The sequence below is a fragment of the Haliotis rubra genome, unplaced genomic scaffold, assembly GCF_003918875.1.
Source record: "Haliotis rubra isolate DU_JTF1 unplaced genomic scaffold, ASM391887v1 Scf1212, whole genome shotgun sequence".
In the NCBI taxonomy this organism is placed as follows: domain Eukaryota; kingdom Metazoa; phylum Mollusca; class Gastropoda; order Lepetellida; family Haliotidae; genus Haliotis; species Haliotis rubra.
The window spans coordinates 63,716-83,987 of NW_025765129.1; the positions used below are offsets into that span (position 1 = coordinate 63,716).

The 20,272-nt window shown below is 38.7% G+C and overlaps 1 protein-coding gene across 1 annotated transcript in view; it reads right to left on the minus strand.

The window, feature by feature from the left end:
• LOC124265429 overlaps positions 1 to 20,272 on the minus strand; it is a 130,714-nt gene that overhangs the window by 8,886 nt on the left and 101,556 nt on the right. Inside the window, exons 13-15 of the mRNA XM_046700225.1 lie at positions 13,581 to 13,635; positions 5,191 to 5,242; positions 247 to 407 (exon numbers count right to left, since the gene is read on the minus strand). Coding sequence (XP_046556181.1) covers positions 247 to 407; positions 5,191 to 5,242; positions 13,581 to 13,635 — 268 coding nt within the window. The remainder of the gene's footprint in view (positions 1 to 246; positions 408 to 5,190; positions 5,243 to 13,580; positions 13,636 to 20,272) is intronic.

Here is a 20,272-nt window from a genome sequence, read left to right on the forward strand (position 1 = left end):
CAAAGACATTATTATTATGCCAATATCTGGCATATATCTTAGCCCCAATATCAAGTTCAGCTGCTCAAAAGGCGCTTTGTTTTCCCTTGATTGGATGTCAATCTTAAATGTCACATTGTATTAGCAATCTCAACTCATTGGAAACACAGAAACTGTTCATATAATTATGTTATTTCATTACGTATATTACCCATGTATTAGAGATGACCCATTCTTGCATCATGACACTATGTCAGGAACACTTACCACTTGGAGACTCGAAAACTATGACTTGATGATCAGGATGATAGAGCTGGTTGGGCTTCAGGAGTCCTTTCACTGTTAGTTTTTCCTTCATTAGTGTCTCCAAAAGATACTGATCAGTCTCAACTGGAATAAATAAAAAAGCACCAGCTTCGTCTTCTTGTCTGAAAAAGAGTAAATATATAATATCAGCAAAAGAAAAGGGGAGGGGAAAGGGGATAGGCTGACCTAGATGGCCTTTCATCAAGTAATCAACTGGAAAGTAAATCCATATGCCGAAAGATTTAAAAGCATAAACTGTCAAAAAAATTGTTAGTTTATATGGTGCCTATTGGGTTGAACTTAAGAATAGACAGCCATGCAAATATCTCTTACTTCTAAGAACTGTTCTCTTAATGTTCTATTTACTCCTGTATAATTTAACACAAATGTACACCCATAAGACTGACCAAATTATGAACGACTTTATTTTTAGTCAGATTTAGCAGACCTCAACATTTTGCAACTGTAGAGATTCAGAAGAGTGAGTGAGTGAGTGAGTTTAGTTTTACGTCGCACTCAGCAATATTCCAGCTATATGGCGGCGGTCTGTAAATAATCGAGTCTGGACCAGACAATCCAGTGATCAACTGCATGAGCATCGATCTGCGCAATTGGGAACCGATGACATGTGTCAACCAAGTCAGCGAAACTGACCACCCGATCCCGTTAGTCGCCTCTTACGACAAGATAGTCGCCTTTTTATGGCAAGCACATGGGTTGCTGAAGACCTATTCTACCCCGGATCAGATTCAGAAGAGGGCAGTTGTGTGCTAATTACTTTCATAATCTTTAAAAACCTGTGGGATGTATCATGATGTTATTGTTGCACTGTCAGGATTGCAAATACCCAATGTACTTATATCCCTTCAGCTTATAAGACAACTGACAAATTAGGCTAATGCATAGGTACACTTGAAAACTAGGACAACACAATGTCATATTAAATACAATGCGATATTGTGATCAAATGTAACATATGTTATATGGCATGTATGATAATTCTAATATGGCATTGTTGTATTTCATAGTTTCGGCCGTGGGAGCCGTACCAATTAACACTTATCAGAGGGGTACACAAAGTGACCTGCAGTCTAGACTACCAGTTGTCCGACTTCCATTTTTGTGGAAGCCGCGTTGGCTGAGCGGTCTAGGTGTCTGACTTTGTGTGCTGGCGATTAGGTGCCTGACTCTGAGGGTGTGGGTTCGAATCCCGGATGGGGGCTCAACCCAAAAAGTACTAAAATCTGTACTTTACTTAGAAAAGTAATCCCAAATATAACATATGTTACACAATGTCATATTACTTCCTTAAGTCAACCTTCGTAATGTCCCTCCTTTGTCTACTGGCTTCAATCATTATTTCTTATCACAACAAGCCTCATGCCAACACACTGTAAATCAACCTCTTCTATTGTATAAACCCAAATACCTGTCATATATATATTTCTCCTTGTGCAAATGCTGTGTATCATTTTCTTGATAACAGTGTTAGACTCTACAACGAAACATCGCAACTACTGCAACAAAGTAGTTCTCTATCCATAAAAAAAGTTCTTCCTCAATGTCATATTGCAAACATCTGTATTGTTTGTGTGATCAGCAGTACACGGCATAATGTCAGACATTTGGATCGATGGCCCAGCCACATGTAGATAGTCAACAGTTATCCACCACACAGATGACAAGAAGTCATTAATTTGTGACTGCCACCACACACCACATCAAATTACCAGTGGCATTAACATTTCTACTTGGTGCATAACCTGTGTGAGATTGGTCTCAAGTTGCTGAGGACATGCATTCACATCAAAATGGCTTCTAAGCAGGCCCATTTGGATTGGGCTGAAGATCATGCCAAATGGACCAACCAGGCCTGAGCTTCATAATATTTTATTAATTGTAGAAGGGGTGTTCTTCATAACCTGCACGGTTTCTCTGAATACCTGTTTTCTATATCATGAAAATAACTACCAGGGTACTTTGAACTTGCATTTCTTCCTGTTTACTGTGAAGCAAAGATATTTTGGGTATGAAGGGTGTATGGTATTTGACGGTATGAATCCTGCAGGTCTAAGCTAATGAGCTCATCTATCAGGCTTGAACATTATAAACCTTGGTATTTGTTTTATCTAAAAATTGGGTGTTGGTATAGCTGTGGAGTTCTCCGTGGGAACAAGAAGACAAAAGAATAAGATCACTTGCAGATGTCAGTGGCTCGGAGAGATTGCATGGATTTCCTTTCATAAAGGCTAGGTCTGATAGTCAAAAGGTGATTCCACAGAAGTCATCTGCTTGAGAAATGTTATTCCAAAATCTCCATGTATCTGTTGATATGAGTAGGAGTAGAAAGAGGAGTAGGAGTAGAAATGAATGAAGTTCCCACTCTTGGCTGGTATGTTGGGGATGGGACAACTCCAGCCTCATAGCTGTATCTTTAACATAATCTGACAAGGAGGACGGTGTCACCAGCTCTGCACCTCCAACAGGCAGAGTGAAGGTTTTTTGTTTCGTCTTTTTTTCATAACTAATCAACAAGGTTTACAAGTTGGAGGAGAAATCAGGACATCATCTCAGGACCTGCAATTAAACCAGCTTCTGAGTACAGTCACTCATATATCTTACTTGTGTCTTATGAAAAGCGACTTATTGGGTTGAAAAACACTGACAGCAGCTATCAACTGAATCTAAGTTAACTTGGAGGACTACACACTGATGTAGCAGGCCGTTTTTTCCCTGGTCTAAACTTTCCCAGGGGAGAATCTGGCCTAGCCCAAACTTTCCAAGTCCCCCCCCCCCCCTGTATATTTTGTTCTGTTTTCTGTGGAAATGGGGAAGATTCTGGCCTAGCTAGGCCACTTCTTCCCCACCCTTGGTGCATAGTTTGGCCTGTTACACCAGTTATGTAATGGATACAGTTATAACAATCTCCTCATCAGCAAGTAGCCTAAAGCTCAAGAGCTGGATACTGCTTTTCAGTAATACTATCTTAACAACTAGTCATGAGATTGCAGTCTATATACAAAATTTATGACAATGCTGTAATTGCAGTAGAGAATTCATAAGAATTATATCTTTATGGGTGTATTTTATGCAAGCCTCAGAATTATCAGTCAAATTTTGTATCTGCTGAGTAACAGACAGACCCTGCAAAAAGTATTCGGACACTTGACGTAGTTTCCATAGTTATTTCAGAGTAGCATAAATAGTTTTCATGAAGTGAATTTAGGATGGATCTTTGTAAAATTTGACACACAAATTTGAAATCATCTCTGTTATGTCCACATAATTCCAGTTTATTTTTCCGACCACTATTAAACTAATGACTTCACATCTATCAACTTACGTATGATTCCCCAATTTACAATGTAAAGGAGTTCACGGCACTGTTCATGTTCATCAAATTGTTGCTATGGGATAAATAGGCAATGGAAAATTAAACAGAAATTATGTGATTGTAGGTAAGATGATTCCTCACAAATGAAAAACATTTGGCTTGGATCTTATGAAAATTAAATGCATGAAAATTGTTAAGGCTACACTAAATTAACACGTAAGTCTATGGAAATTACGTCAAGTGTCCAAATACTTTTTGCATGATTCTGTACATTCTGAGGGCAAAATGGAAGTTTTGAATCAATGTACATACTACTAGCTCGAACCCTTCCTTGCGCTTCTTTATAACCCTGAGAAAATTATTTCTCAAGCGAACGATATCAGGGCGTTCACAGACTACTGACCTATTCTCCCCCGAAATTTTCTTATAAACGATACCCAAAAGAGTGTAAGAGTCGCCAGAGTGTGTACTTTGATACTCTGAGGTTGTGTTCTTGCTTCAAATGTTTTTTTAAAATTTTCAGCACCATGTATTTGTTTTCAGAATTGAGCTTGTTGATAGACTGCCTTACAAGGTTCTTTTGAAAGTTGTCCAAATGTTTTATTTTGTGTGATTTTGACACGACCCCTACCTGCGTTGCATCACCCTCACAATGTTTGTGTTCCAGAACATTTGTCAGCAATTGCCCTTGCTGATACTCCTAAAGCATTTGCTGCCGGCTTACAGATTTTATTAATGGCATAAAATGGTTTGCCCCTTTCGGCCTTCAGCACGGCAAAAAAATCGCATACACTTTAATCATCAACTGTTTCACGTCAGCATTCAATTTCATTTTTCATCAGGCATGTGTATCCCGCGGCAACCTAATTTTAGATTTTGGCTGTTCCGCTTCTAGCGGTTTCTCACCCTGCCACTGACAGATAACAACTTTGCGTTTCAATGATGATAGTTTCTTAAACAACTTTTTTGGTGGAGTCCGCAAAATTTTCAAATATAAGAAAGCTGTTGGGTATTAGTAAATGATAAACATGTGTACTATTTATATTTATGTGGCAATTTTGTACAATGATAAAATTTCGGTCCGTTTCTGACTCAAACAGACTGTAACTGATTATATTTCTGGATCAGGACAAATTGTTTGACTGAATTTGCCAATTATCGAACTTGGATTGTGTTATTACCTTATCATAATGTAATATCTTTTGTAGATTATGCCTTATATTAGGGCAACCACTTTACACTATAACAGTGACTTACCCCAAAACCAGACTTCTGGGATCATAAAGGATGGTTTGACTTATTCCTGTATATATCAATTGTCTGTGGGAATTGCAATTGAGTAACTCATCTCTTGAAATAATAAAAGTAATGAATTAGGTGAATTATTGTAGATAAGCCGAGGTCCTAACTTGACCCTTAAAATCAATATCAAAATGGTATGTTTCATATATAAACCGAACCACCAACCTTTGTTCAAATCTCCAGTCAGTGAAGTTCATAATTATGCCAGATTACACAACCACAATAATACACATCATAGTATTTGTCTCTTCAGGCAAGGTAATACTTACTCATTTGAGTTCAAGTTGTCAACTTCAGAACCAACATGCACAAATTCCTCATCTGAAATATACATTAAACTTATTCAGAAATGGTTTGCAGCATAGATTTAAATGTTTAACAAATGTCATTTACATTTGTAGCTAAGTAGCATGTATTCAAAATGAATCAATTTTGTATGTAATGTCTTCAAATTCATACCTTACAAGAAGAACAAGAAAACAAGCACTTTGAGTTCACCTTATTTTGCAACACAGTGTGTGTGGACAGATTACTGAAGATAATTTTGATGAAATAACTGTTTTGAACTAAGCATTATTGTATGAAGGTCACTTCACCATAAGAGCAGCTATCAAATACTGCTTTCTGGGTACTATGCCCAAAACAAATAAAAAAGGTGTTTACTGTACATTGCATGAAGCAGCAATATGCTAAACATATTTTGAATGCCCAATAACTTTCCCATGAGAAACAAGTCATGAATAATGTTGACTTGATCAAATCGGAGGTCAGTTGACATAAACAACATCAACTATGTTCTTTGATCCTTACATGTAACTACTGCAGAGCAACAGCCTTCTAGTAACACTAAAAACAAGCAATACAAACTTACAATTTACTAACTTCAAAGAGCACAGCAACTTTCTAACTTTTGCTTAACTTTCCATGAAACTAACTTCTTTGATAACAAAGTTTTAAATTTTTTAAGTTCAATAGCATTATCCCTGGTTTAGTAAAACATACGCCCTATCGTGTATAGCTTTCAAACTGGAAGTATTAACCAAGGCTTTTTACAAAAAATTGCATTTGGAAATTTTAATATTAATTGTATATTTATATACTTTTACTATCTCACGACTTGCACCTCTCTCTCTCTCACTTCGACACTACCAGGGGACCTTAGATCGACACTATCATCATCTAGATCATCGGTACATATCCCCTCGACTGTCTCAGTTTGTTTGGAGCCGAGCCAACCACGTTCAACCAGTCAACTCACCCCTCACAGTTCATTGAACCGGAAGGAGATGGCTACATTAGCATCGCCGGGGGATGTTCATCAAGAATCAACACTTCAGGTTTCGTCACCTAACTGCCGATCCAGATCACCACATCATTCTAGATCACCATCACGATCTAGATCACCTTCACGATCCAGATAACCATCACAAACCCGATCAAGATCACCGTGCCGATCCACATCACCAGATCGATCCAGAGCACAATTACGATCCACATCACCTGATCAATCCTGATCACCTAGCTGATCTAGATAACCAGACCGATCCAGATCATTACATCGAAGTAGATCACCGGACCGATCCAGATCACAACATCGAAGTAGATCACTGGACCAATCCAGATCACCTAATCGTTCCAGGTCACCGGATGGATCCAGATCACAACTTCTAATCAGATCAGTGGTCCGATCCAGATCACCTAATTGATCCAGATCACTGAATGAATCCAGATCACAACTTCGGAACAGATCAACGGACCGGACCGATCTAGATCACCTATTCGATCCAGATCACCGAAGGGATCCAGATCACAACCTCAAATCAGATCAACGGACCAATCCAGATCACTGAACCGATACAGATCATAACATCGAAGAAGATCACCGCGGCGATCCACATCACCGAACAGGACGGGTTCATCACGACGATCCAGATCACAACTTTGATCCCGATCACCAGAGCGATCTAGTTCAGTCAATGAACCGAATCACAACGCTAAACGAGTTCTCCAGGCCGGACCAATTCGCAACATCGATCCCGTTCATCAGCCAAGCCAAACCGATTTACCAGACCGAACAGCATCATATCATCGAATCAGACCGAATCGATTCACCTCGATTTCAAGATCACTGAACTGTCAGCATATATCAAACTATCAGCATTCGACGAATCATCCGTTCCTAGGACCTTGCCTACCAACTCTACTGCTTCACTGAATCAGCTCAATTCGGCAAATCCCCACTCTTGTTTTGTGCAACTTCCAACACGGCTCATCTTCAGAGCGTTCATTGAGGTTCGGCGAATCTCTACCTACGCAGACGCTCAGACAACAGCCGAATTAAGATGCAGGAATAATTTAGTTTGTTTCAACATACAACCATGATCACTTGGTTCGCTGACCAGCTACAGCTATCTAGAGCAAGATACCAGATGATTTATGTACTACATTCAATATGAAGGATCATGAACTTGCATTTAGATATGGCCAATTTGTCGAACTGTACCAGCTGTCAACATGATGTTAATATTCAGGCCATTTGTGATGGGCAGAATTCCTCACCACGGAGTGATATGCTATTAACACGGGAATCTGACTTGGCTCTTCAGATTACCTTTAGGCCTGTGAGGCGCTAGAAGATTTTGGTCACATGACTTATCCCACCTGGTACCCTTATCTGCTGGTTGAACTGAGGTAGTAGCTATGTCACTAGCGCAGGCATCTAGTTTATGTCGGCACTTGATGGTCTGACGATCCCGGATCTCCAAGACTCCTATGTTATCGGGGCTCATCTCGTTCTTGATTTAATCTACCATCCCATCTTCACCTTTGATGAACGATTCGGTTCAACGAATCTACCTTTCGGCATAGATATCAGCTCTACAACAACCCATTGTGCATTACTAGACAAACTTGCTATCCAGGAATAATTCACAATGCTTCACTGAGTCCTGTTACTACAGACTACTCGTTACAGCGTTATGGTGTATCAATGGGTGCAGTTATGGACTGGTTTGTCATCTGCATCACCCTTCCTTTTACTTCATCAGCAACCTTCTGGACAGATGGGTCAAGTTTCTGCTCATGGTATCAGCAGTGATGTCTTGGGTTGTGATTCGCCCGGTTAACTGAAGACCGTGTTGTCCGGATTTTGTCACTGTTGCATTGTGGGTAACATTTGCAAATGGCGGACTACTGTTTGTTTACCGGAAAATTTTGATGATAAAAGTGATTATGAAGTGCCCCGACAGACTTGTATTGATCTCACGAAGCGGTTGACAATCCCAGCTTTTAATTGCCAGTGACGATGAACGGTGCCATGCCCGGTAAGAGTGATTATGTCGGGATTCGTCAGCCAGCCGAGAGTGACAGCTAACCAAAGGTGAAAGACAGAACGCCCAAGAACGCTTTTAATTTTGGCTAGGGTTACACGGTTTTCTACATTAGCCCAAGCCTTCAGTTCAGAGGTCACTGCAGCAATGCCTGGACGATCCTCATGCATCGATTCTACTACCTTTATCACTGCATCAGGCGAACCAGCACTCCATTCGGCGAATCAGACGTTCCTGAGCTCGCCGATCGTACGACCTTTATCACACTTTACATTGTGAACGTTCCTGTAGATTGATTGACAATCTCCATGTGCAGAACCTACTACATAGCACTCCTTCAGTATTGTCATGACAGCTGAACTAACTGAACGTTCCTATCTCAGGGGATGTCCCTTCGAGAGTGTCAGGAGCTTCCACCGCCTCACTTCAGAATGGTGTTGATTAAGGCTGTAACGAATCACTCGTATATTCGGTGAATCGAACCGAAGCCCTTCATGAATTCAATTCGTTATTCGTGGTCACCAAAACCGAATATTAACGAATATTTACGATTTTTTTAAGGGAGCATGTTTTACTTGAACCCTTGTGTACTTTTGGAAAGTGAGATATGCAAGGATTGAATATGTACTAGCAATGCAGTAGCGCAAGTCATGTTAGTTGGCCAAGGCTGCACATGGTACTGTCGACTATAACTATTACATACCAAATTTGAGTGTCATGAGATCACTGGTTATTGCTGTGACAAATAAAAACTGTCAACAACGGCGTTCCATATTGTAAATCAATCACTTAACAACAATATTGTATTCGTGAATAATTATTAGTATTCGTTACCCAATATTCATGATACGTATCATATTCACCACATAGTGTATTCGTTGCAGCCCTAGTGTTGATCAACCTATTACACAAATCCTGGAGAAGGGAGACTACCTCATCAGTCTAGATCTTCAGGATGCTTATCCTCACGTTCCGATACATCTAGAACAACAGATGTACCTTTGCTTTGTTCAATGGGAATCACTACCAATGGAAATTCCTACCATTTGGAATTTCCACTGCCCGTGGCTTTTTCAGCTATATAGATGATTGTATTCAAGCTTAACAGGATCCGATTGTATTGCTTCGCCAACTTCAGTTCACCACCATGCTGCTCAGGCAGTAAGGGTGGCTGTTGAAGATTGAGAAATCGGAACTAATACCGACTCAGAGACCCCAATTCATTGGAGCACTGGTCGACACTTGTCAGGGGATGATGTTCGTTCCTCATGACAGTTGGATAAGGATTCAGCAATGTATCCTACAGCGCAGTCTCAAGCAAGAACCTTACGTCAGTGACAGGAGCTACTGGGTCTTCTGACATCAGCTCAAGCCTTAACATACAGAGGTCAGCTTCAACTTCAGCTGATACAGCGATTTCTACTGGAACTGATTTACCTTCCAGATCCGCTCTGTCCAGTCCTTCAGTGGTGGCTAGACGAACAAAATGTCTGTGCCAGAGTCTCTATGATGTCCTTTGTATCGATTCATCACCTATTCGTCGATGCATCCCTTAAGGGTTGGGGAGCTCACTTCCTCGACCACCAAGTGGCCGGGCTGTGGTCATCCGACGAACGGGTACTTCATATAACAACCATCTCACATCGGGCAACAGAGCTTCAATCAATTATTCTGTTGATTCATTCAGACAATTCAACAGTGGTTTGGTATATTAAATCTTCTAGGCTCGACGAATCTGCTACAATGGGCGATCAGGGTCTTCCTTCACATTGACTCTCTCAACATTGTAGCCAGAGCCAGACACATTCCCAGGGTAAAAAGTGTGATTGCCGATGCCTTGTCTCGATCCAACCGTCCGTCCGTCCCCGATATAGTGGAAGCTGAGATCTTCCAGTGAATGATCTACCCATTATCACGGCATCAAGTAGATCTATTCACCACAAGGTTCAACAATCAACTTCCGAAGTTCATATCATCAATCCTAGACCCCATGGCTTGGGACTTTGACACGTTAGCATTATCATGGGAGGGTCTCAATGCTTACATGTTCCTATCTCCAGCTCTGCTACCAAAAGTTATACATAACATTTGGCCACCAGCAACATACTACTGCTTTTGGTCGCACCCTTCTGGCCAGCAAGAAGTTGGTTTGTCAACCTAAGAAGATTGGCAGAACCAAACCCAGTACCACTTCTCAACCAGGATGACCTACTTCTTCACCCTCACGCAGAACTATGCCAGGGGTCATCTCAGACCCTTGATCTACATGTTTGGCATATCTTCAGAAATTTCTCATATCTAAGGGCTACTCTTGCCGAGTGACCACAGCTATTACTTCAGCGCATCGTACTTTGACCCGTTCCTTGTACGACAAAAAGTGGAAAAAGTTTGAAGACTATTGCAAGGTTAGGGGAATTGCATGTCCCACTTTACCTCTGCAGCATCTCCGCACTACTAAGAAACTCAAGGGTACTACGTTAGCTACCTACTTAGCCACCATCAACTCGGTTTTGGCTACCACTACGTGCACGAAGATTTCCACTTTTCCAGAGTTGCAGAGCCTATTACACTCCTATAGACTCTCTGACCAGTCCAGGAAGTTCAGACCTCCAGCCTGGGATCTGTCTGTCATCCTTCGTCATTTGATTTCTACAGACTATGAACGTTAGAAGACAAGGACTTCGAACAAGTGACATTCAAGACATTCTTCCTGGTAGCTTTGGCTACCGCTGCTCGTATATCTGAACTGCATGCGATTGATGTCAGTCGGGTTTGGGTCGAGCGGAAGAAGCATGGCAAGTTTTTTTCTGGGTCTCCGCTGGGACTTCATTGCGAAAAACCAACTGCCAGGGCAACCGGACTGGATGTTTACCATCCCCCATTGTCCACCATTCTTAGGCCTGAAGATAATGAAGAGTTGACACTCTGCCCTCTTAGGGCTCTACACTTTTACCTTGCTGCCTCCAAGGATTGTCGACGGCAACCGGACTGGATGTTTACCATCCCCCATTGTCCACCATTCTTAGGCCTGATGATAATGAAGAGTTGACACTCTGCCCTCTTAGGGCTCTACACTTTTACCTTGCTGCCTCCAATGATCGTCGACGGCTATGGAAGCTTCTCTTCTTACTATTGTCGACCGCTTCAAGAACTGAGGTTTCCCAGACCACATTTGTCTTCTGGATGCGTGCCACGATCCTGCGAGCCTACACTTTTGCAGGATTGCCTCCTCCAGCCGCTTCCAATCCTCATGAGACTCGTGCACTAGCCTTGACGATGGCCCTCAATAGCAACTACTCCTTGACCGCTATCATGGACATTCTGATACAGTCTTCTCTTCACATTACCTGCAAGACCTGACTGTCGGGACCACTCCAATATACATAGATATATGAAACAGTATCATGACAAGAACAATGATATCTAATGAAAATAGATGTTATGACATGTAGTCAGAAGATTAAGATCATGCTGGTTGTATATATTTATGGCATTTGCAGTCCAGGTCAATAGCAGTATAGTTTTGAGAATTATAGGTTGTAGCAGAGGATTATCTCAGTTAAAAAGTCTAGTTTCAGTTATAAATTTATGGACTGATTTAAAGATATCGAATTGAGTTTGAGGGTTCATGGAAGACGTTCCATATAAGATTGTTTCTAATCAAAAGCCACTGGTATAATAAAATTCATTTACTCTTATAGCATCAAATCTGGAACATACAAAGAAGTAATGACAAGCATCTTCAGTAGGGTGGCCACACAAACAATCTACTCTCTCTGATATATGTCTGCTGTGTTTGTCAGCGTTGAGATCGTTACATCACTTTAGCTTCTTAATGATGCAATAAAAGACTTATTATCTCTTACAACTTGCCTGAAATCGATAATTGAAACTTCAAGGCAGACAGCTTCCAAACAGAACACTTGAAGTACAATGTATATGGAATGTGAACTACTGCTCAGTACATCCCAAAAATGTCACACATGGTGTTGTCAGTGTGTGCCAAACTGGTTTCAATCACAAGTTGTGCTTAGGATATTCATAAAGAGCACTCCAAGGTTTGCTTGAAATAATGTTCAGCCGGTAGAGGGCGCACCAGTAGATTTAATGAAACGCTGCATTAATTCATTCAAACATTATAATTTAATATTGTAATCTAAAGATGTAATTGTTTTTTGGAATACATTATATGGTAGCTTCCCTGAGGGCTGATAGTATTATTGAGAGAAAAGCATTATTATTATCTTTAGAGAAGTGTGGTGTGACATTGTGCCAGTAAGACAAACAGAATTATACAGTCCATTAATTGGTACTGTACTTTGAGCATTTATTCTGAAAATTATTCTTTTTCCTGAATTGCTTCAGTAACTTCCTCTAAAAATGGAATATGTCACTTTGTATTTGTCGAAAAAAATTCTGGAGCACATTGTCAAACTGATGCATTCAGAAACTGCTTTACAGAGACTTTACTGATAGTTGGCATACAAGAAATGAAATCAAAGCTGAAAGGCAATCGTTATATCAATGATTGAAATTTACAACACACATTTTTATTCTCAACGTAGCTGTCTGATTTTATTTCCCAATTGAAAGTAGTACCGTATATGACTGTCTATAAGACGACCCCATGGATAAGACGACCCCCAAACTTGACCCTAAAATCAGTAGTGTCAAAATGGTATGTTTTGTGCATATAAGTTTATAGAGCAAAAACTGTAACTAAAATTACACAATGCTAGGATATATTTCTTTGGGTTAAATAATAGTATCCTGTATTATATTTTACTGATGACTGCGTCAGAATTCGTCCCGTTATATTATCTGTGAATGTTTGAACTTGATCGCCGGGAAACGTGCACAGCTGATTGCTATTTCGGGCTCAGATACACACGGTAATCTTAATCCCTGCAAATAATACAATGCCCAGCAAAAACAAATTAGAACTTAAAAGGTAAATAATCTTGTCTAGTGATGTTTAATTGCAAATTTGACGTCTCTACTGACAAAGTCATCTTCTGTTGTTTGTTCACGCGAAGTGATACGATGTTGTTTTCTTACCCCTGGAAAAAAGTTTGATGGAAGCGTAACCCATGGATAAGACGACCACCTTCTACAGACTGCTTTTTTTGGTCCTCAAAATTCGGCTTATAGACGGTCATATACGGTAAGCATGCTGCTATGAATGCTGTGCTAGCTGTTTGACAGAAGCCTCCGATCAGACTGTATGATCAGAGTTATGTGATGAGACCTCCTATAAAGTATCAAATTGAAATGAAACATGTAATAAATGAAAATGGCTATGTGAAAAATTTGGTATCTGAACAACTTACCTATGCTGCTTGCTAGGGCTCCTCCACTCTCTTTGGTGTCTATGGGATAGAGTGTCTGCAATATTGAAGCAAAGATTTAAGGAACAGGAGAAATTGTCTTTGGAAGGCATTAGAACTCGGAAAAACATTTTAAAACTTTCTTCATACTTCAAATACTGTAACCTTTTGAAGCATTCTTCCTTACAAATTAGGCTGACAATCAAACTTATGTTAAATACAGTAGCAAGCAAAGTTGCAAATACAGTCCATTGTTCCTACAATAAGTCTGAGAATCCCTGTTTATATCTATGTAGGCCTATTACAATGTTTACTTGTCATACAGATAACTAACGATGAAACTGAATTGTAAAAGTAATTAGTTTAAACATATTTTATTCACAATGGGAAAAGGATTGGGGACAAGTTCTTTCAACTTATTAAACCCCTCTCCAAAGATATTTACAATAACTAATTACATCACAAGCAATTATTAGAAACAGAGACAGAGAAAGACTGAAAGATAACAGGGGGAAATGCTACAATACAAAAGGTGTATAGAGAGAAGACTACTGGAATCGTTTAGATTTGCATATATATTGATGTACATTTTTGAATAAAATTTCATTTTTATGATTTGTCAGATCTGCAATGCCGTTTAAAATAACAGATACCACATACATCTTGAATAGCATTCAGCATGATCTTTCAATGTTGATTGTATTAAGAACATTCTAAGAAATACTGATGAGCATTTTCGCATGGGTTTCCACATGTACAGATTGTAACTTAAACTACTAGCTTCATGACGTAGTTGAGTATGTAATATGTTAAATTTTCTAATACCGTAAGAAAAGTACAGTGGAGCTGAGTTATATGATGTTATTATGCTCAATATAAACTTTGATAGTGAAGTACAGTTTCTTACATCTGTAGGTAAATTGTTCCACAATCTTATAGTTGATGGGAAGAACGACTCATGAGAATGTTTTATTCTTGTTCTTGGCAAGCAGATATTACCTGAATTTCTTAGATTATATTGACTCCTGGAGCCCACTTACTGAGGAATTATTTCTTTTAGGTTGATTGAACTTTTGTTGTTTTGAACATTGTAGAACAAAGACAATTTTCTTAATCTTCTACGCTCTGATAGTGCTTCCATGCCTGTTTCATAATATAGTGAATTAAAAGAAGAATATTTGGGAAGTCCTGTAATAATTCTTGCAGCTTCCATCTGGAGCCTTTCCAATTTTAGACTTAGTTCTTTTCCGCAGCCATCCCAGACTTTGCATGCGTACTCAAAGTGGGGTCTTATAAAAACTGTGTAAATCTTTAGAAGTGTATTTCTGTTAAGAATATATTTAAGTTTTCTCATTGAGTAAATCATTTTAGAGGTTTTCGAAACAATATTAGATACATGGGAGGATCATTTGCCGTTCGATGAAAGTATTATCCCCAAATGTTTATGATCTTCTACCGTTTTAACAATCTTATCGTCAAATAGTAATTTAATCGAGCAAATATCATCTTTAAGTGAGAAAAGTACTGATTCTGTCTTATCTGGGTTCTATGACATCAACCACTTGTTTGCCCAATCGTTTAACCTTCTGAGATTTATGTTTAATGAGGTTTCTATTCTGTTAAGATTTCCAGAAGCCTTGCCTAATGATGTGTCATCTGCAAATAGTCGCATTATGCAATCTAACTGACTGACTGACTGAGTTTGGTTTTACGCCGCCGCTTTTAGCAATATTTCAGCAACATCAGGGCGGGGAACACCAGAAATGGGCTTCACACATTGTACCCATGTGGGGATTCGAACCCGGGTCTTCGGCGTGACGAGCCAACGCTTTAACCACTAGGCTACCCCACCGCCCCTTATGCAATCTAAGTCATCAGCAATATCATTTACATAAACAATGAATAAAAACGGACCCAACACTGATCCTTGTGGGACGCCAGCTTGGAGTAACCTTGGTTTAGACAGGGCTCCATTAACAAAGACCTTTTGATAGCGATTACATATGTAATTACATAACCACACTAACAATCTACCTTTAATACCATACATTTCCAATTTATGTATAAGCCCTCTGTGCCAAACACGATCAAAAGCCTTCAAAACATCACAAAAGACCATACAATATTGGTCCTTATCATCTAGAGCTTGGCATATTTGATGATATATTTCAATTAATTGATGGACAGGTGAACTCCCAGTCTGAAAACCAGCTTGGTATTTGTACAATAACTAGTTCTCGTTGAAATAGTTAGATATATGCTTGAATACAACTCTCTCAAACAGTTTACCGACAATTAATGACAATTCAAAAAGCAAACATAATGGCGCACTTATTGAATGAGCAGTTTCTTTTAAAAGCTTATGGCTTATTCTGTCGGGACCCGCAGCTTTATTCAGTGGCAAACATCTAATTATATCTGTAATTTCCTGTTTAGTCACTGTTATAAATTCTAAAGTGGATTTTGTACATCTATCAAATTGAGGAGGAGCCATTATTCTCGTCATTTACACAGGAGATCGAGGCAAAGTAGTTATTTAAAAATTCAGCTTTATCAATATCTGAGAAAAGCGACGGGTCATCATCATTAGGATATTGTTTGAGAGGGGGAATGCAAGTTGCTGTACCTGAATGTTTTACAACATATCGCAGCATTTTCCAGTAGGAGGGTTTATTTTTAAAGTGTAATTCAGAGATAAAATCATCAAGATTGGAATAAAAATTCTCTTTTGCGAGGTATTTCATATTGTTAACTTTATTTCTTTGTTTCTTATACAATCGAATATCTCTTTCACGGTCAGTTCTTTTTGCTTTCTTTCTCATTCTATCCTGTTTTCTGCATTCCCGTCTCAACTCAGTATCGAACCAAGGCTTATCATCAGGACAAATCGTTACAGTTTTAGAATGTACACATGAACTAACATATCCTATGAAAACATCGTGAAAGACTTTACATGCATCATCAACACATTCACAAGTAATTTAGGCAATTAGCAATAAGACATTTTCATTTTGAACATATTTTACAGAAAAAAAACCCGGTTCCTTATATATCATAATCATAAAAGGAAAGGGAGCCCAGAGACTTTCTGGAACCCTACTATTCTAGACTTGCCATCTATAGTAGACTTGCATTGGCTTTCTTATATATCTATATATTTGTTTCAGGGTTTGTATGACAGAATAACTTTGGTCTTATTAGCCACCTCGAGTATCAAGAAAGACATATGCATAAAATCTGAAATACTAACAGAAAGTGTTGGGGCTAGTTCCATTGAAAACTTTCCTGAGTTTCTTACAGCTGTGATGTTGTCATTCAAGGAGAAAGTGAGATTCAACTGGTGCATGTCTTCAGCAGATAATAAAGTAGCTGACACTTCAATCAGTGGGCATCAGATTCGGTGAAATCGCAAATAGTCACAACGGCTTACAAAATATTTCTTATGTGTAGAATTAACTGTCAAGAACAAGATAAATGCAAGAGTTTCAATATGATATCAACAACGTGATTGTTTTAATTCAAAGAGTAAAGGGTAAGAAAGTTTGTCTTGTGTTTTGACAAGTCAGTGGGTTATTATCACTCTGTACACTACTGACTTACTCTTAGCTATTTCATTACTAAAGCCAAATCACCAGTAACAGCAAATATCTTAAAAGACTTAATTCTCTTCTGAAGTAGTGACATTCTGGTTTAGGGAATCCTACAATAAAGTAACTATTAACGCCTTACATAATTACATTTAACATTAGTTCAAAGTCTCCACTCATCTAGAGATTGGTAAATCAACATGTACAACATATTAAAAAGAGTCCAAAGACAATATTTATGAACTATGTTCAAATTTGTGTTCACTTAAATACAATGGAGCACTATTCTCCATTCAAATACTGATCTAACTTACAAGAAAGGCCAGGACAGGCTGTATTTTGTCAGTTTGCAGTTTGAGGCATTTTGAACACAGATGAAACTCTAAGGAAATTGTTTTTCAAAACATTTTTTTACAAGTCTTAACATTTAACATATTGTGTAGGCATAGAATATAAACACAACATAAAAAAAATGACCAATACCACTCATAAAATCATTGGCTATTCACCTAGCTAGCTAATCTCGAAACGTTCGTAGCCCTATGAACTTCTTCAGCCCATTCTTAACACACTGGCTACGATCAAAGTTAACTTAGGGCTACAAACGTTTTGAGAATAAGGGCCCTGATGTCATTGGCAGTTTTTTTGAGTTGCAAATTCTTAGAAACGTGAGGAAAATATTAAGTGGCAGCACGTATGTTCACATCTTCAGAATACAACTCTCTCCCTTCCAGATAACATTCACAAAAGCTGATAATTAGGGTTGAGTACTGGCAAATAAATTTTATTGCATTATATTGCTATTCAGGTACCCATATTGCGAAACATCCGCAGTGGACACCAGAAATGGGCTTATATTGGGAACTTAAGTGTTTAACAGTGAGTGACTCTAATTGTGCACGTCAATACTATTTTCTAAATTATAAGTCCCTAAACATACATGTTATTGTTCTGATAACCACAATCTCACACATTGCACATTCTATTTTCTTTTTATCCCCAGCATGTAATCATTTTGTTTCCAGAGCATAACTAAAAAATCGTTGAATATTTTTCAACAAAATTGGTAGAAATATTAAACAGAACCTTAAGTGGTGCCTTTTGCCATTAACAGATTTTTTGCATCTATATGTTTTTTCTCGGTTTCCATGGAATCGTTTTGGACTTAGTCTAAAACAAGCATTGTCACTAAGGTGAAATAATTCCCAGTCGCAAATTATCAAATCAAACTTAAAAAGTAATGAAAGTTTAAGATGAAGTTAAATGACAACAAAAACATAAGGAGTCAATCTCTCTTGATATCTTGCTCTGTAGTTTTAGTTTAGTGGTTTATTCAGCAAGAGACGTAGGCCATCGACCTATGACACAGCAGCCACAATACATATTGCCTACATTAACAGATTTTTTCTTAATTGCATAGAATTCTCAACATACATAGCCAACTTTCTTATAAGATCACTGTTCTCACTTGACATTAAAAGATTAAATTTAGCTAATGTTGGAAATACGTAGTATTTCCTAGGCTACGTATTTCCTAGGAATAAACTGTTCATGTAGATCGACATAAACCTGGCATACTAACAAGAAGTAGAACTCATCTTCGACATAGTTCATTTTACAAACATCACAAAATCTTTTATTTCTTGGAACATTTGAATATCTACCCATCTCAATATTCAGTTGGTGACAACTACATCTAAACTTAGCTACAGCGACACGAAATTTCCCGAATAGTTATATGCTTAATATAATAATTGGGATTAAGTTTAACTTGAACATGGAATAATTATATGTTTTAGAACCTTGTGACAAAAATGTATGCCAACTTGCTGACAAATACATTTAGCTCTATCCATTAATTCTGATAAAAATGACTGAATATTATCAATACACTGGTTATCCCAAACATAACTAAATCCCATTTTTAAATAACACATTTCTCAGTTTTGAAGCCCAATTACATTTACCATGGTTGTTCAAACACGCAAATATTTTCAAGACTGACATTGACATGAATGTCACAGTGCATGAAATATGCAAAAAGGGGTGTCTAAAGAAATTGCTTATTGAAAAACATTCAAGGGAAGTCTTGAAAGTCTATGAAGAAAATCCAGTGAACTGTTCTTGAGATATCTTGCTGACAATTCAGGTTAACATGCTGAAGTCTTCAAAGTGTCGCAGTGACCTTGAAAAATATGTGAAGGTCACCAAAAGTGACTGGGCCTTGCCTTTTCCCTAGATGAAGCTTGGTGTCAAATATGAAGAAAGTCCAGCAAATGCTTCTTGAGATATCTCGCTGACCATCTTAACATGCAGGTTAACATACTGAAATCTTCACAGTGTCGCTGTGACCTTGAAAATTAAGTGAAGGTCACCAAAATCGATTTGGCCCTGCACCTTCCCTGGATGAACCTTGGCGTCAAATATGAAGAAAGTCCAGTGAATGGTTCTTGAGGTATCTTGCTGACCATCTTAACATGCAGGTTAACATACTGAAATCTTCAAAGTGTCGCTGTGACCTTGAAAATTAAGTGAAGGTCACTTAAATTGACTGGGCCCTGCGCCTTCCCTAGATAAAGCTTGATATTCAATATGAAGAAAATCTAGAGAACGCTTCTTGAGATATCTTGCTGACAAGAGTAAAACGTACCCTTGTGTCCTTGAAATGAAGGTCAAGGTAGCCAAACCTGACTGGGACCTTTCTTATACTGTGATGAACCTAGGTACCATATATGGAAAGAATCTAGTTTACGGTTCTTAAGATTTTCCAATTTGTACGGACGGACGGACGGACGGACGGACGGAGCCTAATAGTAATACTATCACTCGTTCTCAGTTATGAGAGACTCTCTGGCACAGAAAATAGACCATGAGACAAAATAGAATGGTACCAATAATTTCTATTCCAAAGCTTAACATGTGTTTGCCACTGATGTGGCAATGTCCCCCGCCGACAAATTTGATGACATTGGGTACAACAGTCCATGAGATATCGCGTTTAGCAAGAGTTGAAAGTGTGAAAAGTGTCGTGTGACCTTGAAAATAAGGTCAAGGTCACCTTATTCGACTGGTGTCTGCGTAATCACCCAATGTAGGCTGTCACCAAAT